The sequence below is a fragment of the Bufo gargarizans genome, chromosome 1 (genome assembly GCF_014858855.1).
Source record: "Bufo gargarizans isolate SCDJY-AF-19 chromosome 1, ASM1485885v1, whole genome shotgun sequence".
Classification (NCBI taxonomy): domain Eukaryota; kingdom Metazoa; phylum Chordata; class Amphibia; order Anura; family Bufonidae; genus Bufo; species Bufo gargarizans.
Window position 1 is genome coordinate 461242480 of NC_058080.1, and position 20700 is coordinate 461263179.

At 43.2% G+C, this 20700-nt stretch overlaps 1 protein-coding gene across 1 annotated transcript; it reads left to right on the top strand.

The window, feature by feature from the left end:
* The first annotated feature begins 1423 nt into the window (after window positions 1-1423).
* On the top strand, window positions 1424-19672 carry LOC122922391 (annexin A1-like). Its single transcript, XM_044272984.1, has 13 exons — window positions 1424-1508; window positions 3817-3890; window positions 4564-4654; window positions 5549-5643; window positions 5788-5901; window positions 7437-7527; window positions 9132-9211; window positions 9394-9450; window positions 9524-9617; window positions 15171-15266; window positions 15863-15921; window positions 17254-17376; window positions 19472-19672. Exons 2-13 carry the CDS (start codon window positions 3822-3824, stop codon window positions 19532-19534), a joined length of 1032 nt encoding a protein of 343 aa, XP_044128919.1. The 5' UTR covers window positions 1424-1508; window positions 3817-3821; the 3' UTR covers window positions 19535-19672.
* Window positions 19673-20700: the final 1028 nt, after the last annotated feature.

The following is a 20700-nucleotide window of genomic DNA, read 5'->3' on the forward strand; positions in this document are numbered from 1 at the left end:
ACAGCACAATGTCCGATTTTTTTTTTCAGGACCCATTGAAAATGAATGGGTACAGAACTGGTCCAGATCTGTTCCGCAAAAAACAGAACAGATCAGGAAAGAAACAACGGATGTGTGAACGGACCCTACTTTTGAACAGTATAACTATGTCCAAATGACTGAGGTGACCTACGGGTCCACTTCCCTCATAAGTTTACATCCGTAATTGGGGATGAGCGAATTTATGAAAAGTTCGATTCGGCTGATTCGCCCAATGTTTTAAAAAAAAATTTGCTTCATGATGAATACCTTTGTCACGAAACAAATTTTTTTGTAAGTAGCGGGTGCAATGACAGGGAGCTGCAATAGCACCGCCCCCGTCATTATACCCCTCAGATGCCACGTTCATACATGATCGCGGCATCTGAGTGTAAAAACTGTGTGAAATTAACATAACAAAAAATTTCTATCAAACTTACCGCCTCCATTTGCTTGCGACGGGCCGACTGCTGCCATCTTGCTTGAAGATCTGGAGTGAAATCTCGCACAGCGCGAGATTACATCATCACTCCGGCCGGCATGGTGACGTCATACGTCACCACGCACAGGATTTTGCCCGAGATCTTCAATCAAGATGGAGGCTGGTGGCCTGTCATGAGCAAATGGAGGAGGCAAGTATGATTTTTTTTTTTTTTTTTTACACTATTCCAGTTTAAATCGATTCGCTAACACGAAGCACGAGGAAATTCGGCTTCAAGGCGAATCAAATTTATCCTGAAATTCGGATCGAATTCCGCTTCGTGGGATTCAATTCGCTCATCTCTATCCGTAATATAAATATCACGTCCTGATATAAAAAAATAATGAATTGGAGCTCAGAGACTTCAAGTTAGGCCTCTGCCCCACCTAGTTTGTACAGTTGGATGTGAAATAACTCCTCACACTGTTTTACCAGCTAAGCCTTTTTGTATTATGGTTGAGCTTGAGAGACCAGTCCGTCCTGTCTTATACCATGGATCTGTCACTTTGGCAATGTGACACAGACAACAGGGGCAAGTAAAGAATGTTAGGCTTAAAACAACCGTAAGATTAACAGTAAATTACTAACTTGTTTAGTAGTGGAACAACCTTACCTATGTAATTATTACATACATGCAGTATTGGCCAGGACCCAGGAATTGTGTTCTTATGGGTTTGTTTGATATGATAAAAAAATAGTTACAAACGTAGAAATGTTTGCATAATGTGTTTTATTAGCTGTGTAGAGGCGGTAAGCAGTTTTGCTGCTCTCTAACTGACATGAGAAAAGGGTGTCTGCACATAGCCGGAATGCTGCATGTTGGAAGTAATTGCTGTGCGTCCAGCACTATTGCCTGAACCCACTGCTTGCCAACCAATCAGTGCTGGTTGAGCAATGTGACTGTTGCTAGGTGTGGTTTCCAAGTTCTTCATAAAAATCAGGAGTTCAGTGGCCCAGCCTTCCACTCCACAGCACATAAGTCCTCAGCCTCTTTCTCCTGCAACAGAAGGTGGGTTTCAGGTTTTCCTCTTCATGCAACTGCTTTAACTCTTTGCCTGCTGCACAGGAAACTAGAGGTGGCAGAAAGATCTCTTAAGATATTAAATATCACTGCTCGTTTCAATGTGTCCACATAAGGGGTATGATTGTTGTTAATATATCAAAGTTTATATAGCCTAGATTGGGTGTTTTATTTATTTATTTCAAAGGGAGCGACCCAATCGCCTAGGATTTTATGTGCTGGACAAGCAAATTAAATCTGTTCTGTGCACACAATAAACAGACTTGCCTGCTGCTTGCCAAGTTTCTATTAACCGTGTACTAACGGGTGGACTATGCATGTCTTCTGTACTGTATGACTTGGATCTGTGCATGTGTGTTTATACTGTATATGCAATGAGTGCTATATATATGTTTTTGGCAGTGAAGGGGTGTGGCAACATTCAAAATGGGGGGGGGGGGGTGTATTTATACTTATGTTGTATTATAGATTTTTATTTTTATTTTTTTTTTTTACAATTTTGCTTACAAGTTACAACATGGTCGGCTGTGTAACTGTAAATCTTAGATTTAATTTTCCTCTTGTTCTTTGTTCTCTCACCAGTAGGTATGGGAGGAGGGGCAGGGTGTGCCTCAGCATTTTAGGGCCTGAGGCATCTACTCAGATGACGTGTTTCTTCTCCACTAGTGTCTATCAGGGCTTGTGCACACGACCGTGTTTTGCGGTCCGCAAATTGTGGATGCCACCCGTGTGCCTTCTGCAATTTGCAGAATGGAACAGGAGGCCTAGTGTCCGCAAAATGGTCAAGAATAGGATATGCCTCATAATTTTTGCGGGGCCACGCAAACTGATGCGGACAGCACATGAAGTGACTGGTTCCGCAACCTGACTACAGTAGTTTTCCCGCCTCTTCTACACGTTTTCTAGGGCTAGTACCCTCTACACCATGGATGGCCAACCTGTGGCTCTCCAGCTGTTGTTAAACTACAACTCCCATCATGCCCTGCTGATAGCTGTAGGCAGCGTGGGCATGCTGGGAGTTGTAGTTTTGCAACAGCTGGAGAGCCTCTGTTTGGCCATCCCTGCTCTACACTCTTAAGTGGCGAGGACAGCGTTAAAAACTCTGCAATAAAATAGTGTCTTGTTATTTTTTTATTGCTCCAAAAACTGTTATTAAAAGACCCCTCAAAGTCTGCTGAAGGCCTTTTTCGCACGGATTCAGTGCTGAAAACGCAGGGATGGGGTGATTTGGGTGTGATGGGGCGAACCTTCCTATCATCGTGGGGCAAGTTCGTCCACCGAACTTCTATTAAGTGTTCATTTATGTTAGATCTAATCTTTTCCTGAAAAGAGCTCACCTTATAAAGATTACCATATCTGATTATACGTACCTGTTTGATTGCTACTTATGCAGCTTTTTCACAAGGTGGTTGAGGCCCTATTTTGATCATAGTTACACCCCTGGGTAAGGCAAACCGGCCTGGCCATGGTCAGGTCAGCAGTATGAGCAGGCCCCACCCGAGGCAGACATTGGCTACGCGAATGGACATAATCGCATAAAGGCATCATCCAGCCATGACTTAACAATTGGGCCGATGATGTAGAAATATAGTTGTTTCACTGAGCTGCAGATTTATTAGGTTTCATTTTTCTTTTTTACTAGATCCGAATGACCTGATCTGTCATTAACAACTGTGAAAATGCTGTAAAGACATAAAAAAATAAAGGAGTTGTTTTGCTTCAGCAAGTGGCATTTATTATGTAGAGGAAGTTAATACAAGGCACTTACTAATGTATTATGATTCTCCATGTTGCTTCCTTTGCTGGCTGGATTCAGTTTTCCATCACATTATGCACTGCTCATTTCCATGGTTATGACCACCCTGCTATCAAGTAATGATGGTCGTGCTTGCACTGAAGGAGAGCACATAGGCTGGCTCTTTTTCCTATAGTGTGCAAGCACGACCACCACTGATGGATCGCAGGGTGGTTGTAACCATGGAAACGAGCATGTATAATGTGATGGGAAAAATGAATCCAGCCAGCAAAGGAAGCAATATGGAGAATCCCAAAGGAAGCAATATGGAGAATCCCAATACATAAGGGCCATTTATTAACTTTCTCTACATACTGAATGCTATTTGAAGTGAGACAATCCCTTTTTAATTTGCAAAAAGTATGAGAGCCTGCAAAACATTAGATTTCCTGCACTTGATGGGAACAGTCCTAGTGTCTTTCTAATTTATTTTGGGTTCTACGTACCTATTTACTGATGTGTATTGTATTAAATATCAATATTTGTATTTTTTTTTTTTAGCAATCATGTCTTTTATGCAAGAGTTTCTTGCCCAAGCAAAATTTATGGAAGATGGCGGACACGCCCAGTGCACTGTAAGTGAAAGCTAATGTGAACTGCAAAATATATAACATTGTGTAACTTGCTAGACCCAGGAAATTACTCGGTGCTGGATGGCTAGCCCACTATGGCTAGCCGTAGACGTGTATAACAGCAGAGGAATTCGGTTGTTTTTAGAAACAGACCATTTTCATACAAGCCTGTTTGAACAAATGCCTCGAACATTACTCATCACAAGAGAGGACAAGCCTAGCCGCTCCCCTGCTCCATCTAAACGTCTCAGCAATGTCTATGTTGGTTCAGATTAGCTACCACGACTCCTGTTAAGGTGTTAATAAAAGCAAATTGCAATGCATCCTGGGAGGTGCCGCAACTTGATTCTCATGTGATTTGCTGCCCACCCACAGAAAGGTTAGAAACTTAAAAAAATACAGTATATATTTGTAAGTGAAGCAACCATAGCTATCAGTTTTAGGTGTCTCTAACGTATTATTACATGGCCATGCCATTTTTATATTTTGGGTGGAAGTCTTATTTAGAAAAATGAGATGCTGCGATTCACATTGTGTTTTCGATAGCGGGTGACTAACTATTCAGTGTTGGAACTTCTGATCTTTAGACGGAGATGATTTATCAGAAATAAGATGTGAATGCATCAGTAACTGTCCATGGTTTGTTCATGTAACTTCCTAAAATCATCTTTTACAGGCTGAGGAGTCAGGACCATCTCTGAAAGCAACTTCTGGGTACAATCCTGCTTCAGATGCAGCAAATCTAGAGAAGGCCATAAAAGCTAAAGGTTATATATTTCTAGACTTCCTTTTGTGGTAAACCTGTTTTGACCATGCATGTCCATAAAGTACATTACTTTGCTAGGTAACAGTATGCATTAGGCTCCATTTCTGCAGGATGCAGAGGTTCAAATCCCCCTGAGGGGGACAGAAGTTCTAAATGTTAATATCCATGTCTGACTAAGGTTCTTAGTCCTAGCAGAGCCCAAGAATAATAGATTTTCAATCAAAATAATAGACCCTAGTGGCAAATGGCAAGCTCCAAATGTGTTTTTTATTTTTTTATCTTGGACATTTGGGGCCCACTGTGGCTTCGGAGACTGGGCTCACTGGAGGATCCTCTGGTTGGCCAGTCTGACCCTAGGTAAAGTTGTGATGCTCCTATAGTCGCCTCTAGTGGAGTTTACTCAACACTGTTTACTTTTTTTGTTTACTGTACCATCCAGTAGGATCAATCCTATTAAACCAGGCACTACTGCCTGGTAGCATTAATTCGGATTATAAAAATACTTGTCTTGTGAAAACTGGTTGTGGTGTTCCTGCGGATGACTTGTGCAAATTAGGGCTTCAGTATGTGTCTAACCCCTCGGTGAACTTCAGCTACTGAGCTTTCCCATGCTGGGCATCCTCCCCGATGCACTGAGGCTCTAATTTGCATAAAGAATGGAAGTTTTTCTTGTATTGGGAATGCCGCAACTGATTTTTCACAAGACTGGTTTAATTTTAATCAGCATGATTATCTCTTCCAGGCAGTGTGAATTTAATATAGATTGTTACTATTATATTCTTGAACCTTCAACCACTAATCTATGCAGTGTATGATTATTTTTGTTAATCCCTTTGTTAAATTCAATTTTACTGTTACTTGTGGGGGTGGATTTTTATTATTTTATTTTTTGCAGGTGTTGATGAAGGCTCTATCATTGACATCTTGACTAAAAGAACCAACCATGAACGTCAGCAAATAAAGGCTGCTTATCAGCAGCAAACAGGCAAGGTTGGTATAGCATTCTTCCTGAGGAAGGAAGCCTTCATGTTGAGAAATAATTGCTTATTCTCTAGTTGAATAGTCAACTTATAACAATTACACAAATGTATCAACTATTTGAGACTTGGTTTGTGCTGCTATCTTTTCTTCTAGTCTTTGGATGATGCTTTGAAAAAGGCTCTCTCAAGCCATCTGGAGGAGGTTGTTTTGGGATTGATGAAAACCCCTGCCCAATTTGATGCCCATTGTTTGAAGAATGCTGTGAAGGTAAAATATTGTCCTAGTATGTTTATATTCCAATTGTCCTTCATGGGCTTCATCCACACAACTGTACGATAGCTCAAATGTATTTCCAAGTAGTATGCAGCAATCATATGGCAGTGATACTATCCTCTGGACACATTTGTAACTTTTTATACTGCCTTATGAAAAAGAATATTATGCTCCATTTGATGCCATATATGGTAGGTGCTGATTATCCCACATAGAAGTCAACTAAAAAATTAGATCAATATACTGCATGTACCTGTTTTCCTGAATTACTCTTCGGCTTCAAAAGCTGTGGTCCTAGCCAAAACACTGATCCTACTCTGACCCTCACCACTCTTTAGAACAGAGGCCACAGCGCTGGTGTTGCGTAGGCAGCTCCAACACCATTCCATTGAAGTTACATAGTTTGTAAGGCTGATAAGACCTTCATCAATCCTGTTCAGCCTGGTATCCTGCAGAGTTGATCTGGAAGCCAGTTTTCTTCATTTTGGTGGAAAAAATAATTTCCAACTCTTGGAATCGGCTTAAGCTCCATAGATCAATGTCCCATCTCTAGAAACCTAGTAACTCTAACTTTTAATACTATTTATACTTCAGAAATACATCCAGACCCCTCTGGAACTCTTTTGGTGTGTTCATCATCTCCCCTGGCACACAGTTTTATAGTCTGTGCTCTTACAGTAAAGAACCCTCTTCCATGTTGATTTACAAACCTTCTTTACTAGACGTAGAGGATGTCCCCTTGACAGTCTTGGGTATAAATGGGTTACACTTAATAACCTTAGGTTTGATAATCTTTCTAGCTAATTTATTCCATCCATTCCTTTTCATAGTTGTTGTTGTTAATTAGTAATTAACCCCTACATGTATGGTGCAAGTCAGGACTTTAACGATGGCAGACACTCAGAAGCTGAGAAGGTGCTATAGCAGCTGGATGGCTGCTATTTTACAAAGCAGAGTCCATGACTGATGGTAATGCGGGTCACTAACATTTAACCCCCTCAGATGCCATGGGCCATTGTAACCACAGCATCTGAGTTTTATATTTCCCATCCAAACAGCTGCACCACCCGTGATGCATGTTCATCGGGCAATTTTTTTTTTTTTTTTTAGCATGCCTAAAAATCAGCGCGTGCTGTCAGCAGATCGTGCTGTCGTCTGCAAACCACAGGACAGTATGGGGACAAGAGGGCATATGCTACGGAGGAGATTGCTGCATGTAATAGCAATGGTCTCCTCCACTTGCTAGCAAAAGATTGTCAGGAGGGAACACTTTCTCGCCCCGACAATCACTTGCTGATCTGCCTGTCTAATACAGGCTTTAGTAAAAATAGACTACATCATAATAAAATATCCAGAAGGGATATTACAGCTGTCCAATGTCCTACAGCTGTAATTTTTGTATTGGTAACTTTTCTGCTGGGGGTCTGTTATGAATAAAATTTCAAATGTTCAATGAAATATGATGTTCTGAAACCAGCTTAATTAACTATATATTATGAAGACAGTTTAAAGTTGCTGGACTATTTTAGGGTCTTGGAACAGATGAAAATACATTGATTGAAATCATAGTATCGCGAACCAATCTTGAGATTAGAGAAATCGGCAAAGTTTACAAAGAAGGTAATTTTTTCCTTTTTTAATATGACATTTGTTCACCAAAATCACTTAAGCTTATGGATTGTGTACAAGGTACCTGTAACATTTAAAGGGAATCGGTCACTCCCATTTTGGACTATCTTCTACAGCAGATATGGAGTCCAGATCACAATTTTGTATTTTTTTTTCCTACTGCCCCCATTTTCCCTGCTGTCAGCACACAGAACTGTGTTAAAATACAGGACTGCTGTATGTGCACATGAGTCCTCCCCATTATGTTAGAACAGCACAGCAGTCTGGACTGTATTTCTGTGCAGCTTTAAGAGCTGACAGTGGAGGAACGGGGGAGTAGGAAAATAAAAAATGGTGAGCTGGACCCCTATCTGCAGTACTAATCAAGCATTACTGTAGATAATAGTCCAAAATTAGGATGACAGATTCCCTTTAAAAATCAGAATGTAAAGACTTGCCATAAGGGTCTATTCACTCTGGTCTTATAATTTCACCAGGGTTCTGTGCTCCCGACCAGGAAAATGTCAAGGCATGTATGGAGGGGAAAAAAAAACTGCTAACATCTTTTGAAACCATTAGAAAACCAAGAGATTCTTATCTCTCATGGGCACTTAAAAGCTATGAAAGAAAAATCAAGGCAAATAATGCACTCCTATAATAGATGCAAACATTATATATGGACTAAGCCCTCCCTCTGATTTGATAAAATCTGAGGCTGAGGGGGGGGGGGGGTTCGCCTTCCCTCAGTGCTTTGTGGCCAGGGGCAGGAAGCGCATAGCCTTCGTGCTGCCTGAGGCAAAAATTGAAACTGCACCCCCGCCTCCATGCCAAATTCTTGATTAAACCCCCTTCCCTTGAGCCAGAGGTGCAACTTGACCTGCATGCACTTTCTATAATACTGGTGTCTTCTTGTGCAACACAAGGTTCTTTGGGCCCACTCAGGCTCCTGGGCCCGGTAGCGACTGCTACCTCTGCACCCCTATAGCTACGCCCCTGAACAGAACCCATAAGGCCAGTGTAAATGGTCTAAAGATCCTCAACTTTACCAACTAGCACTGTGCTATGTTCTTGTGACGTTAAGGAGTTCTCCAGGAATTAATTAAAATGACCTCCAGCAACCTGTCCTAGAATGTGAGGAGGACTGGTTGCCTCCATTTGCAGAACTGCCTGGAAGGTGAGTGGGTAGGGCCTCAATACACTCCTCTACAATGGACAGTAATGATTCAACCCTGCTTACAATCAGTTATCATGACTGAGCAGCAGGACAGGAACATTCACCAAAGTGTAGTATATGTACAGTAAGTGCCCTGCCTCCTCATACCCACCCTTTCCCCCTGGGCATCTTTGCAAGTGGTGGCAATTATTGCTGCTCACAATCTAGCATTCTGAACAGGTTGCTCCCAGCCTTTTTAGATGATGATGATCATGTGTGGGTTTTTATTATTTTATTTTAATTTTTTTCTATTGTATGATTTTTGGTACCATAACTATACAATGTGTTTAACCCGTCTATAGATGTACCTTTTAGAAACTGTATAGAGATCAGACTCTTAAAGAATTTTACCGTACACAGACCTTGTGATAATATACTGCTCATATGTATACTCTAATTTCAGAATTTAAAAAGGAACTTGCAAAAGATGTGGCCGCTGATACTTCTGGAGCTTTTCAGAAAGCTCTTCTTGCACTTATCAAGGTAGTTTTACGTTCTAACAGTTGGTGTTTTTTTGTCTTGGACTATTACTCAAAGGCAGTCTGGCTAGATAAATCTGTAGGCATGGGATGCCGGAGTACTGCTGCGTAGGTCATGTATGAGGATCATAAATTGGCCTAGACTTTAAAACCAATACTAAGGTGATATTTTACCCTCACATTTAGGGCGAGCGCAGCGAGAGCACAGTTATAAACGAAGAGCAAGTTGACAATGATGCAAGGGTATGGATATGGCCACAAAGTATTCTTTCCCTTTTTTTTTTTTTTTTTTTGATAAACTTTGTTTCAATGATAGGCTTTATATGAAGCTGGAGAAAAACGAAAGGGAACAGACGTGAATACGTTCATAAACATTCTAACTTCAAGGAGCTGTCCACATCTCTGTCAAGGTAAAGATTTATATCTGAAGTTCTCTGTTCAATGTGAATGTCCTCACTGAGACCTACAGTGCACATTGTGAGTAGCGATGGCTTTGCGATTTGCCTGGTGGTGAACTTTGCGCGTTCGATTCACTGAACATGCAAACATATGGCGACGTCCGCCGGCACATATTCTTTTGCATTGCTCCGAACTTTGACCCATGGCACATCCATCAGGTAGGACAGGACAGCCAATTGAGATGTTTCAGCACATGGATATACCCCTACCCTATAAAAGACCACAATATGGCAGCCATTTTACATTCTGTGTCTTGCTGTTGTAGGGAAAGGTTGCTTTGTGGAGCAGGGACAGGCTCCTGGAGACACTAAACGCTAACTAATAGGGACACAAGTCCTTTTAAGGACTGGTATAGGTGTGATATACCTATAATATACTTTCTAACATAGAAAGTATTTAGTGCATTTGTATTGTGCAGCAGTTGTGGTTATGCTGCGATACCGCTGCTATATATAGGGACAAGTGCAATTGGAACAACTATTTGCAAAGGGTATGATATACCTGCCCCCCTCCCCCCCCCCCCCCCCCCAAAAAAAAAAAAATCAGGGGTGTTATATACCTTCTTCCACAAAATGCTGATTAAGGGGTTCAATACACCTGTTTCCTCCAAAAATTTAATGAGGCCTGCAATATACCTGCTTCCACAAATACTGCTCTTCTCTAGGGACTTTGGCACAGGGTTATTTTGAAAATGCCAGGCAAAGGAAGAGGCAGGCTGTTCCGCAGGGGTGGTAGGGGTTAGGCAGGTGCACCAGGTCAGAGCCTAAGTGGTAAGTTGGAGAAGGCACATGCGAAGGGTGCACCAGAGTTGGTTGAGTGGCTCACTCAACCTTTTGCTTCTGCACCCCCCTCACTCTGCTGTGTGTACCCCCAAATACACTACCATAGCCCCTCCACTTGAGTCAAAGGAATTATTTTCCCATCCATTCCCAGACCTTACCGATGCGCAGCTATTCTTGACATTGGCTAAGGAAGAGGAGGTAGCCAACGAACCCCCCCCCCCTCCCCCAGCGGTCTGATGACAGTACCCAGATCAGCCCAAGGAGGGAGGTCCCCGCTGTTGCTGCCTTCTCCGATCTTAGATGTCCATAGTGGTGAAGGTGACGATGACGTGTCGACGGACGTCACGTGGGTGCCCACAAGAGGATGAGGGGAGTTCAGAGGGAGAGACGGAGAAGCAGGCAGGGCACAGGAGGCCAAAAGCAGACTGCAAATGTATCTGGAGTGAGCCATGCACAGCCACTTCTGGGGCTCCCAGGACACTGCACATGGCTCCACAGTGTGGGCTTTAACGTGTCAGCTGCTGACAATAGTGTTGCCATCTGCAGCCTGTGCTGTCAACGCATAAGTCGCGGTAAGCCCAACACTCACCTAGGGACGACCGCCTTTAAAAAGGCACCTAGCTGCCCATCAGTAAGCCCAGTGGGAGCAACACCATTGGAACCCACAAAGCCACAATCCTGGCATATCTCATCCTGCCTCTTCTCTTTATCCTCTCTCCTCCCCTTTGTCCTCCACTCCACCTTCCACCATGCCTTTGTTGCGTTTATCTGGCAAAAGGCAGGCTTCCGTGGCCCAAATGTTCGACCGTAAAAAAAAAACTGACGCCAGATAAAACTCTTGCCCAACAGCTGACCGCTGGCTTGTCGGAACTGCTAGCATGCCAACTACTGCAATGTAAACTGGTGGACTCGGAGGCCTTTATAAAATTTGTGGCCTTTGGCACACCACAATGGAAGGTCCCCAGAAAGGAAATATTTCTCCCAGAAGGGCATTGCAGAGCTATATGGCCACATTTAGCGGCAAGTGAATATATCTCTGGCACACAGTGTTGGTGCCAAGATACATCTGACCACAGACACAAGGGCAGGGAAGGTACATAACTCTTACTGCCCACTGGGTGAACCTTATGATGGCCGTCAAGCATGTAACCCGTGGCTCCCTTTTGAATTTGGTGTTGCCGCCACGGATTGTATGCAGGCCTGACTCTTCTCATCCTCCTACTCCATCCTCTGTCTGCTCCTTGGCTGACTCCTCTTCCCCCGAGCTCCCCAGAACCTATTCGACGTGCCAGGTGAGACGTTGCCATGCTGTGCTGCGGCTGTTGTGCCTGGAAGCCAAGAGCCACACCGGTCCTGCACTGCTTTCAGCTCTGCAGTCACAGGCCGATCAGTGGCTAACCCTGCTCAATTTGACAGTTGGTAAAGTGGTGTGACAACGGTGCCAATCTGCTCAGTGCGATGAAACAGGGCAAAAAGACACACGTGCTGTGCATGGCACACGTTCTGAACTTAGTCCTGCAGCGATTTGTTGCCAAATACCCTGGGGTCCAGGACGTCTTGTGGCAGGCCAGAAAAATCTCTGGCCATTTTAGAAGATCTTACACTGCCATGGCTCGCCTTGCTGACATTAAGCAGCGACACCACTTGCCTGTCAGATTTGTGACAGCCAGACATGCTGGAACTCTACTTGCTAGGTAGTCGTTAACAGCACGTTGCTGCTGGAGCAGACTACCTGTATGAACCCTGCAGCAGGACAGGTTCTGGGGAGCTTGGTTTCTTTTCAATGCGCTAGTGGCTGCTTATGCAAATCACCAAACTGGTCAGTCGCAGCCAGGGAGCCATCGGTAACATCGTACCTTACGCCTTCTTTCTGGCGTGTGTATTGCGTTGTTGTTAAACAAGCTGTCGAGGAGCAGGAGCTGGAAGATGAGGAAGTGGCAATGCTGCATGAATTCTCAGGGGGGGCTACTCCATCTGAGACAAGTCAGCAGGAGTCGTCAGAGGAGGATTGTGGCTAGGGGAGGAGGAGGAAGACAAGAGCAGGCTTTGAGGGAGAATTTTAACTTTTTGGGGATCCCTGGTGTCTGTGTGTGGGGGAGAAGAACGAGGATGACATTCTCCTGGGTGATGAGCAGGAGCCAGGGTGCCCCACCGCTTCCAATTTAGTGCAAATGGGGGGCCTACATGCTCTTTATACGGGGGTGCCTCTTCAAACACTGGAGCAAGGACTAGTCCTGGCTGGCAACTTACTTGGATCCCAGGTACAAACACAAAATGGCGGACATGTTACCAGCATCAGAGGGCTGGCAGAATGCAGCATTTCCAGGCCTTTCTGTGAGAGATGCCGCATTCGGCTGTTGCAGGCACTGGCAAAGGAATTTCCACCCACAGCGAAAAGTGTGGGTACCAATCCTACCTCGCCTGCAAGAAAAGGGCAGTTTAAAGATGTGTTGGTCACTTCGGATATGAGATCATTTTTGCTGTGAACCCATCGAGAGCCGCCCTTCGGATCCAGCCTCAGCGAACGCTTAGACCGAAAGGTGTCCGACTACATATGGTTAACGGCTGTTGTGGATGCTCTGAGAAGCGAGGGACTACTGGGTGTGTAGGCTTGACCTGTGGCCAGAGCTGGCACAATTTGCCATGGAACTCTTGGCTTGCCCCTCGCCGAGTGTCCTGTCCGAAAGGACGTTCAGCGCAGCAGGGAGATCGTGACCAATAAGCGCACTCGCCTAGCTCACGCCAGTGTGAACTAACTCGCATTTCTAAAAATGAATGAGGCATGGATCTCAGAGGAATTCAATACCTGTGACTACCACGTGTAATTGTGCCAGCCCACACATATCCACCATCACCCAGAACAAAGAATGGTCCTTGTCTTATGTATATACAGCGGCCTATAAGGCTTGTGAATGCCTAACTTTTGGGGCCTGTACTACAGTCCGGCTGCTGCAGAGCTTCAGATATGTCCCCTCTTCACTCCATTCAGCAGAGCAGCAGGTTACCTTAACAGCTTCAGACACGCAGAGTTTGTCAGTGAGTCTGCACTGTGACTGTCTCTTCTCTGTGGGACAGGAGATTAGAACTCTTCAAGCTGCTGCTGGATGTTTCATGCAATATAGTTGTTTTACTGCTTCATTAAGCAGTTTGCCTCATGACACATGTGCCCCCCCCCCTTTCCCCCAATATCCTGTCCTATCTCATCCTCATGGAGCCCCTTCTGTCTCCTTTCCTCCCCTCATGTATCCAGAGCTCCTGTTCCACCCTCCTATCTCCTGTTGCTGCCCTGCACAGACCTCTTACCACTACTTCTTGCATGAATTCCTCTCAGAGCTCCTTCCACCTACTTGCTGTGTCCATCCAGGGCCCCTGTCTCACTCCTCTGCCTCTCATTATGGTAGCGTCTGAACAGCATTCACCATAAGGACCTTGTAACGTCACAGGGTCACGTGAGTGTGCCACCCACCCTGTACTGTGCCCTCTTTTATACAGTGTTATCCGGTCACTGTATGGCGGTGGTATCCAATAACTGTATCCATTTTGCTGCGCACACAACCTGGCATGAGTGGGGGGAAAAGATGCAGATTGCAGTGCCAAGGACCTTTGTGCCACAATCTGTCAGAAATACACCTAATATAGACTTATTTCTATATAATAAATGACCCCCTAATTGTTTTATTATTCGGGGGTAGGGTTAATATCTTTATTATATAGATTCTAGTGTATTATACTGTGCCCTGTATTTCCCAGTAGATAAATGATCCTTGGGAAACAGTCCTCGCCCCTGACCACCAGGACCAGGTTGCGCTCTGTCAGTACATGGCGGCCTCCCCTCTGCTCCGCTGTGTACTGGTGCTTATTCTGACACAAAGGCTGGTCTCGCATCCCATTTAAGGCTACTTTCACACTAGCGGCAGGACAGATCCGACAGGGGTGTTCACCCTGTCGGATCTGTCCTGCCGCTAGTTCGCCGGACCGCCACTCCGTCCCCATTGACTATAATGGGGGCGGAGCTCCAGCACAGCAAAAAGCCACCAGACTAAAAGTACTGCATGTCTGACTTTTTAGTCCGGCGGCCTCTCGCTGCGAACTGCCGTGTTGTGCCAGAGCTCCGCCCCTGTGCCCATTATAGTCAATGGGGATGGAGCGGCGGCACGGCAAAATAGTGGCAGGACGGATCCGACAGGATGAAAAGCCTGTCAGATCCGTCCTGCCGCTAGTGTGAAAGTACCCTAATGCATAACAAAAAAATGTATACGTTAACAGATGCCTCAGACTGATGCCATGTCTGTTCACATATAGTTCCATTGGAACACTTTTGAGAGCTTCCCTTTTAATATGCATAAAAAATGGCCCCTGATTTAAAATATTTTTTGGGGGGGAATTTTTGCCAATGATTTATTTATTCTTTTGGTATTTTTCTGGTATGTCCCTGTCCATGTTGTGGGACTATTTGTGTACTTTTAGTAAGTATTTGGCTGCAAATATGACCTGAGGTTTTTTCAGGTTCACCTGTGATTAAAGTTAATGGGGGTCCGCCGCGAACGCGCAGTTCTTAAACATTTGGTCGCAAACGCGCGTTTGCGAACAGTTTCTGGCTGATGTTCGTCTATCACTAATTGGGAACAGCACTATGTGTCTCAGAAGAATTTCAGGTTGAAAATGGAAGAGAATAAAAAATGTGTGTGTGTGTGTAATTGTATACATGAATTTCACTTTCAGTTTTCGCAAGATATTCCAGATATAGCAAAAATGATATGGCTAAGGCCCTTGATCTGGAGTTAAAAGGAGATATTGAAAACTGTCTGATCTCACTTGGTAAGTAGGTTTAATTTTATATAGATGCCCATTAGACTGGGTTCACATCACATTTTTGTGTTAGTTTAAATGGATGCCATACAGTGGCATCTGTCACTATATAGTTTTTTTTTTTTGTTAAGCTGTGTTTGTTTTTGTTTTTTTTTTTTGTCTGGACTCTGCAAGATGGGAAAAGCATTGTGCACTGCTTTTCTGCATTCTCCTCCTTCCCACCCAACATATGTTAAACATAAGACAAAAACATGATATTAACCCGGGCTTAGCTAGGTATACCGAATATGCCTGTAGGAGTACACCAAATTTTACGTTATAGTATATTAATATACAAAAAAATTACAGAAAATTAACGCCATTTTATAAACCTATGTCAAATTAGTCTGCATACTTTTAAAGTGGCCACACACGAGCTGTCATAAACTAAACATTTTGTGTACTTTTTATAAGTTGAAATTGAACGGTTATTCAGTTTTTGAAATCTGCAGCGTGTCAATTGTTTGAGCAACACGGCGCCTCATAGTAGTTTTCTTCATAGACTTCAATGGGATTGTTAAAATAGAAACTCTGCAACAATAACCCTCTGTTATGTTCACTTGCAGTAAAATGTATAATAAGCAAACCGGCTTATTTTGCTGAGAAATTCTTCCTGGCAATGAAGGTACCGTATGATTTGAGTAATTTATTTGTGAAAATGATGTGAGGTCCTCTGACAGGATCATATTCTATAATAAAAAAAATAAAAATTTTATATATATATATATATATATATATATATATATTATTTATTTATTGGTTGTGGTGTTTTTTTTTTTTGCGGTGGGGTAGGGATTGCGGACCCATTCAAGTGACTGGCCGTGTGCATGAGGCCTTATGCTGTGTGATCCTGTCTGAGGAGGGGAGGCCAGAATGAGGCCTCATCCTGACAGTTCCTTGCATTCATAGATTTGACTATTTCTTCCTCCTTTTGCACTTATCACAATTTGTTTTGCCTTTCTAACTTTATCCAGCTCAGTCAGGTGCACTTCCAGTTTTTTATACTTCTTATGCAAATTTCTACCCTTTTTAAATCTGCACCCAAAATGTGGATTTATGTGTAGAATTTTTTTTGCACACACATGTGCACTATTGTACCCATAGGCTTCTTTCCTTCTTATCTACACTGCTTACTACTTTATATCAGGGATTTCTGCTTCTTTTCACTTCTGCAATGTACATTATAGTTTACTTGCCTTTTTTAAGATGGTCATTTTAATTTAATTGGGCAACCATTTACTTGCTATTAGTCTTTCTAAAAGTAAAAAGTCCCTAACCTACCGGTCTGGGCTCCAGCAGCGATATCTCCAGCCTCGGCACCACCGTGCCAGGAGAGAAGTGCTGCAAAGTCTCTCCCCCCTATTGACATGACGTCACCCTAGCAATGCTCTGTTTCTCTCCACACCGGGCATGTGCTGGAGGGAAAACTAGTGGCATCTATACATTTTGCTGTTTGGACATATGGGTAGATATAAACACATTTTGGGGTCCATTCACACGTCCGTTGTTTCTTTCCTGATCTGTTCCGTTTTTTGCGGAACAGATCTGGACCCATTCATTTTCAATGGGTCCTGAAAAAAAATCTGACATTGTGCTGTCCGATATTATTTTTTTATTTATTTTTTTCCCTTCAGGACCCATTGAAAATGAATGGGTCTAGATCTGTTCAGCAAAAAACGGAACAGATCAGGAAAGCAACAACGGACGTGTGAATGGACCCTAATACTGTCCTTATCTCTGAAACATCTGCTTCAGAATAAGATCCCTTGCACTTCACGTTTGAGATCCAATGTCCTTCACATTGCATTACTCCTCTTGCACAAACAGCCTCATGGGAGAATGGATCGGTTGAATGGAATGCAGAATAGGCTTGTTCTTGTCTATCCATTATCAAATTGGCTACTTTCCTGCGGACAGGTTTTTGTCCGGCCACTGAAATGTCTGTTTTCCCCCATAGGGTTCAGGAACCAGGCATAAGGATCTAATCAGACTGCTGGTTTCTCGCAGCGAAACTGACCTAAAAGAAGTCAAGACTTACTATAAGAGGCTTTACGGCAAATCCCTGCGCCAAGCTATTATGGTATGGAAACAATGTATCATCCAAAATGTAAAACAAATGCTTATGAGGAATGACTGTGCTGGGTACAGATCACGTTTTTGTTTTACATTTGACATATACAGTACGTTGGGGAGGGGTGGGGTGGATATATTTGCATTTGTTTAATGTAATACAAAAGGTTATGTGAACTTAGCTTAATTTGTATGTTTGTTTCAAAGAGGTCTAATACTTCATACAGCCATAATACGAAAACTGTGCCAGAACCTACTAACTGCATGCTGAGTAAAACTTCACTTTCTGTAGGACCTTACATACTTTATAGTCATGATATCTTCCTTAGTATAATATCATAGCTGTGTCTACAAATATTACATGAAATGATGCAGCTCTGTACTTTTAGTGTGGCTGGGCCATGTATTGCAGCTCGATCTCGGTCACTTATAGGACTGCTGCAAGTTGCAAAAGTGCCTGGTAAAGTGTGAAGGGGATGATGCTGTTTAATAAGTTTATGGCTTACACGATCTGCCACAACATGGTCTACTCTTCCCAGGTAGCATACAACTGCCAGTATATCTATACCTGGGATCACGTTGCCACAAAGGAATACAAAAATGTGCTTATTCTTTTATTACAACATGAAATCAGTCAGAAATGTATGTGTATACTCTAATTTTCTAACATCATAAAATTTACAATTGTTGTTCTATGCAGTCACTATATGTAGGGGAGCTAAGTGCATATGGGAGAGGCATAGCACAGGGGAACAAAAAATGCATATGGGTGAGTGAGACCCCAACCTAGGTAACCCCATACCATGACTACTTCCAGTACTACATACCTCCCAACTTTTGAAAAGAAGGTAGAGGCACACTGTGGCACACAAAGCATGTCGTGGCACATTTTTCTGCACTAGGCCACGCCTCTAACTCTGCCGAAAACATAACTGAACACCTAATCCCACCCAGTCCTTTAAATACTCCCACATATTAATTATTACCCCTCTTATGCCACCACACTGTGCCCCCTTCAGATTATGCCCAGATATGTGCCACCTCACAGTAATATGCCCAGGGTTGTGCCCCCTTCACAGAAAGTATAAAAAATACTCCCCTCATTCCCCAGCAGCACCAGGATACACATTGGCTGATCTGTGGAGGAGGAGCAGAGGCTGGCTGCTGGCTGGCCTCACCCCACACAGACTAGTAGTGTGGAGTGCAGGGGTGACTAATGATGGAGCAGGGAGCCAACGGCTCTCTGCTTCATTACAGGCAGCTGTCTCTGCTGAAGCAGGGACAGCTACCGGAGTGTGACGTGACTCCCATGTACCAGGACCACAGGACAGCCACTGAAATCCAAGACTGTCCCGCTGGTTCTGGGACGGTTGGAAGGTATGCTACTAAATAGCAGGTGTATAATATTACCATACGATTATTGAATGGCACACTATACAATTACTAATATTGCCACTAGAGATGAGTTCTTAAAAATTGGCTTCGCTGAAAAATTTAGTTTTGTGATGAATCACTTCATCACGAAGCGGTGATTGAACCTATTTATTGCTAATCGCAGCATCTGAGATGAATACTAAGGCCTTTCAGGGGTTGATCAGTTAAAAACAAAAACAAAAACTAAATTGTACTTGCCTTATCCCGAGAGAGAAAGTTGTACTCTCCTCACCAGTGACTACTGCAACCAAGTCCCTGCTCAATTTAGCAATTTAGTTCAGATGTCATTGTGCTGCAATGTTGGCATCCTTTTCTTGGTCCCGACAGTGTAGGCTGCAAACCTAAAGTAGTTTGTGGCCTACTATTGCCCGCTACCCTATTGACACATGGGTTACAGCTAATATTGAACTCCATTTTGAGTTGTGCAGGTCTGTAAATGAGCAATAGGCAGCTGCTATGACAATGTCAAGGCTGGAAAAACACTTCAGTGACTGGTCCCTTCCCAATATGGAAACCAAAGCAGTCAGGTGCCCTGCCTCTATAGAATATAACTGCAAGTTACATTATTGATTTTATTTGACTATACTGTTAGAACAGATGGGATTAGCGTCAAATGAGCAACGGTTATCTATGTTACATTGTCTGTCTTCTATATGTGCTTTCTTTTATAGGAGGAAAAGCTGAAGGGAGACTATGAGACCATTGTCTTGGCATTGTGTGGAGCTGACAACTAAGTGCCTACTTTTATCTTCAAGAGGTCACTATATGTTTCTTCTGTCTTTTGAAAACTAGAACTCAAATCTTCTCATGCACCTAAAACATATGATTAACAAATTTTGTATTCAACAATAAATGTGAACCTTGTATGTTTACAGAGTGCGTCTGTTTATTTGTCAGACTATTTGTATAAAATGGTGTCAGGCCTCATACGCATGACCATATTTTTCATCTCTGTGGTATCCACGTTTATATGAAGTTTGTTGGCACATTCGGCCCTGCATACATCCTGGATTTTTTTTATTTTCCAGATCCATGTGGCTGTTTCACAAATTATAGAACATGTCTTTTTCTTGTCTTTGAGGACAAGAATAGTAATTTCTGTTAAAGGGAGCAAGAAAAATTCTGTGACAGTATTGATATTTTGTGGTTTGCGTGCTGAAATGTAATCACAGCTATATTCATGAAGCCTAAAGCAAAACTGTAAATGCAGATTTCACCTAAATAAATACATAAAACAGTCGTGTGTCACGGATGGTGTAACAGAAAACAAGAAGTTACAACTAAGGATCCGACTGGCTTGATCCGAAACTAAGGAACAAAAGGGTGACCCCTATTTAAGCCCTGAAACTCTCCCTGTCTTCTCAGCCCATGCAGAGATCTCTAAGATAGAAAATTGCATGCCCTCGTGCCTCGACTGTATGACACCTGAACACCCTATAATAGTGAGGGAACACGACCACCGGCTCCCTACACTTAATACGGAGGGAGTCAGGGTCACCTAGGATCAAGCAAACAGGAAAACACAAATCAATGAACAGACTTAACTGTAGAAGGATCAGTTGTAGCATCCAGCATGTAAACACTCCAGGAAGTTGTATAAACCGCAAAGTGATGCAGTATGGGAAGGGATGCAATCAGTGCAACTACATGACAGCTGAGGGAGGCTAACGAGATGACAAAACGAAATCAAAATAAAAGAACCTCAAGCAGGAGGTTCTGAAGAACGTCTGTCAGCTTCTCAGATGTCTGGTGGGGACAGTGTGTTTTCTTGGACCAGGGGTTTGCACACTTGAAGTAGAGATCTCATGTAATTAGTAAGTGTCTTGGCCTGTATGTAATGTTCATCATCTAGAAATGGCATATTGGAGGAATGATGCAGGAGAGTAATAGCTGCTCTCCC

Bases quoted from the DNA above. Each gene is read 5' to 3' on its own strand.
- LOC122922391 (XM_044272984.1), top strand. From the start codon at position 3,822: ATGTCTTTTATGCAAGAGTTTCTTGCCCAAGCAAAATTTATGGAAGAT. The intron at 5,902-7,436 runs GTAAAATATTGT...GGACTATTTTAG, and splicing joins GTTTGAAGAATGCTGTGAAG to GGTCTTGGAACAGATGAAAA. The intron at 15,922-17,253 runs GTACCGTATGAT...TTTCCCCCATAG, and splicing joins AATTCTTCCTGGCAATGAAG to GGTTCAGGAACCAGGCATAA.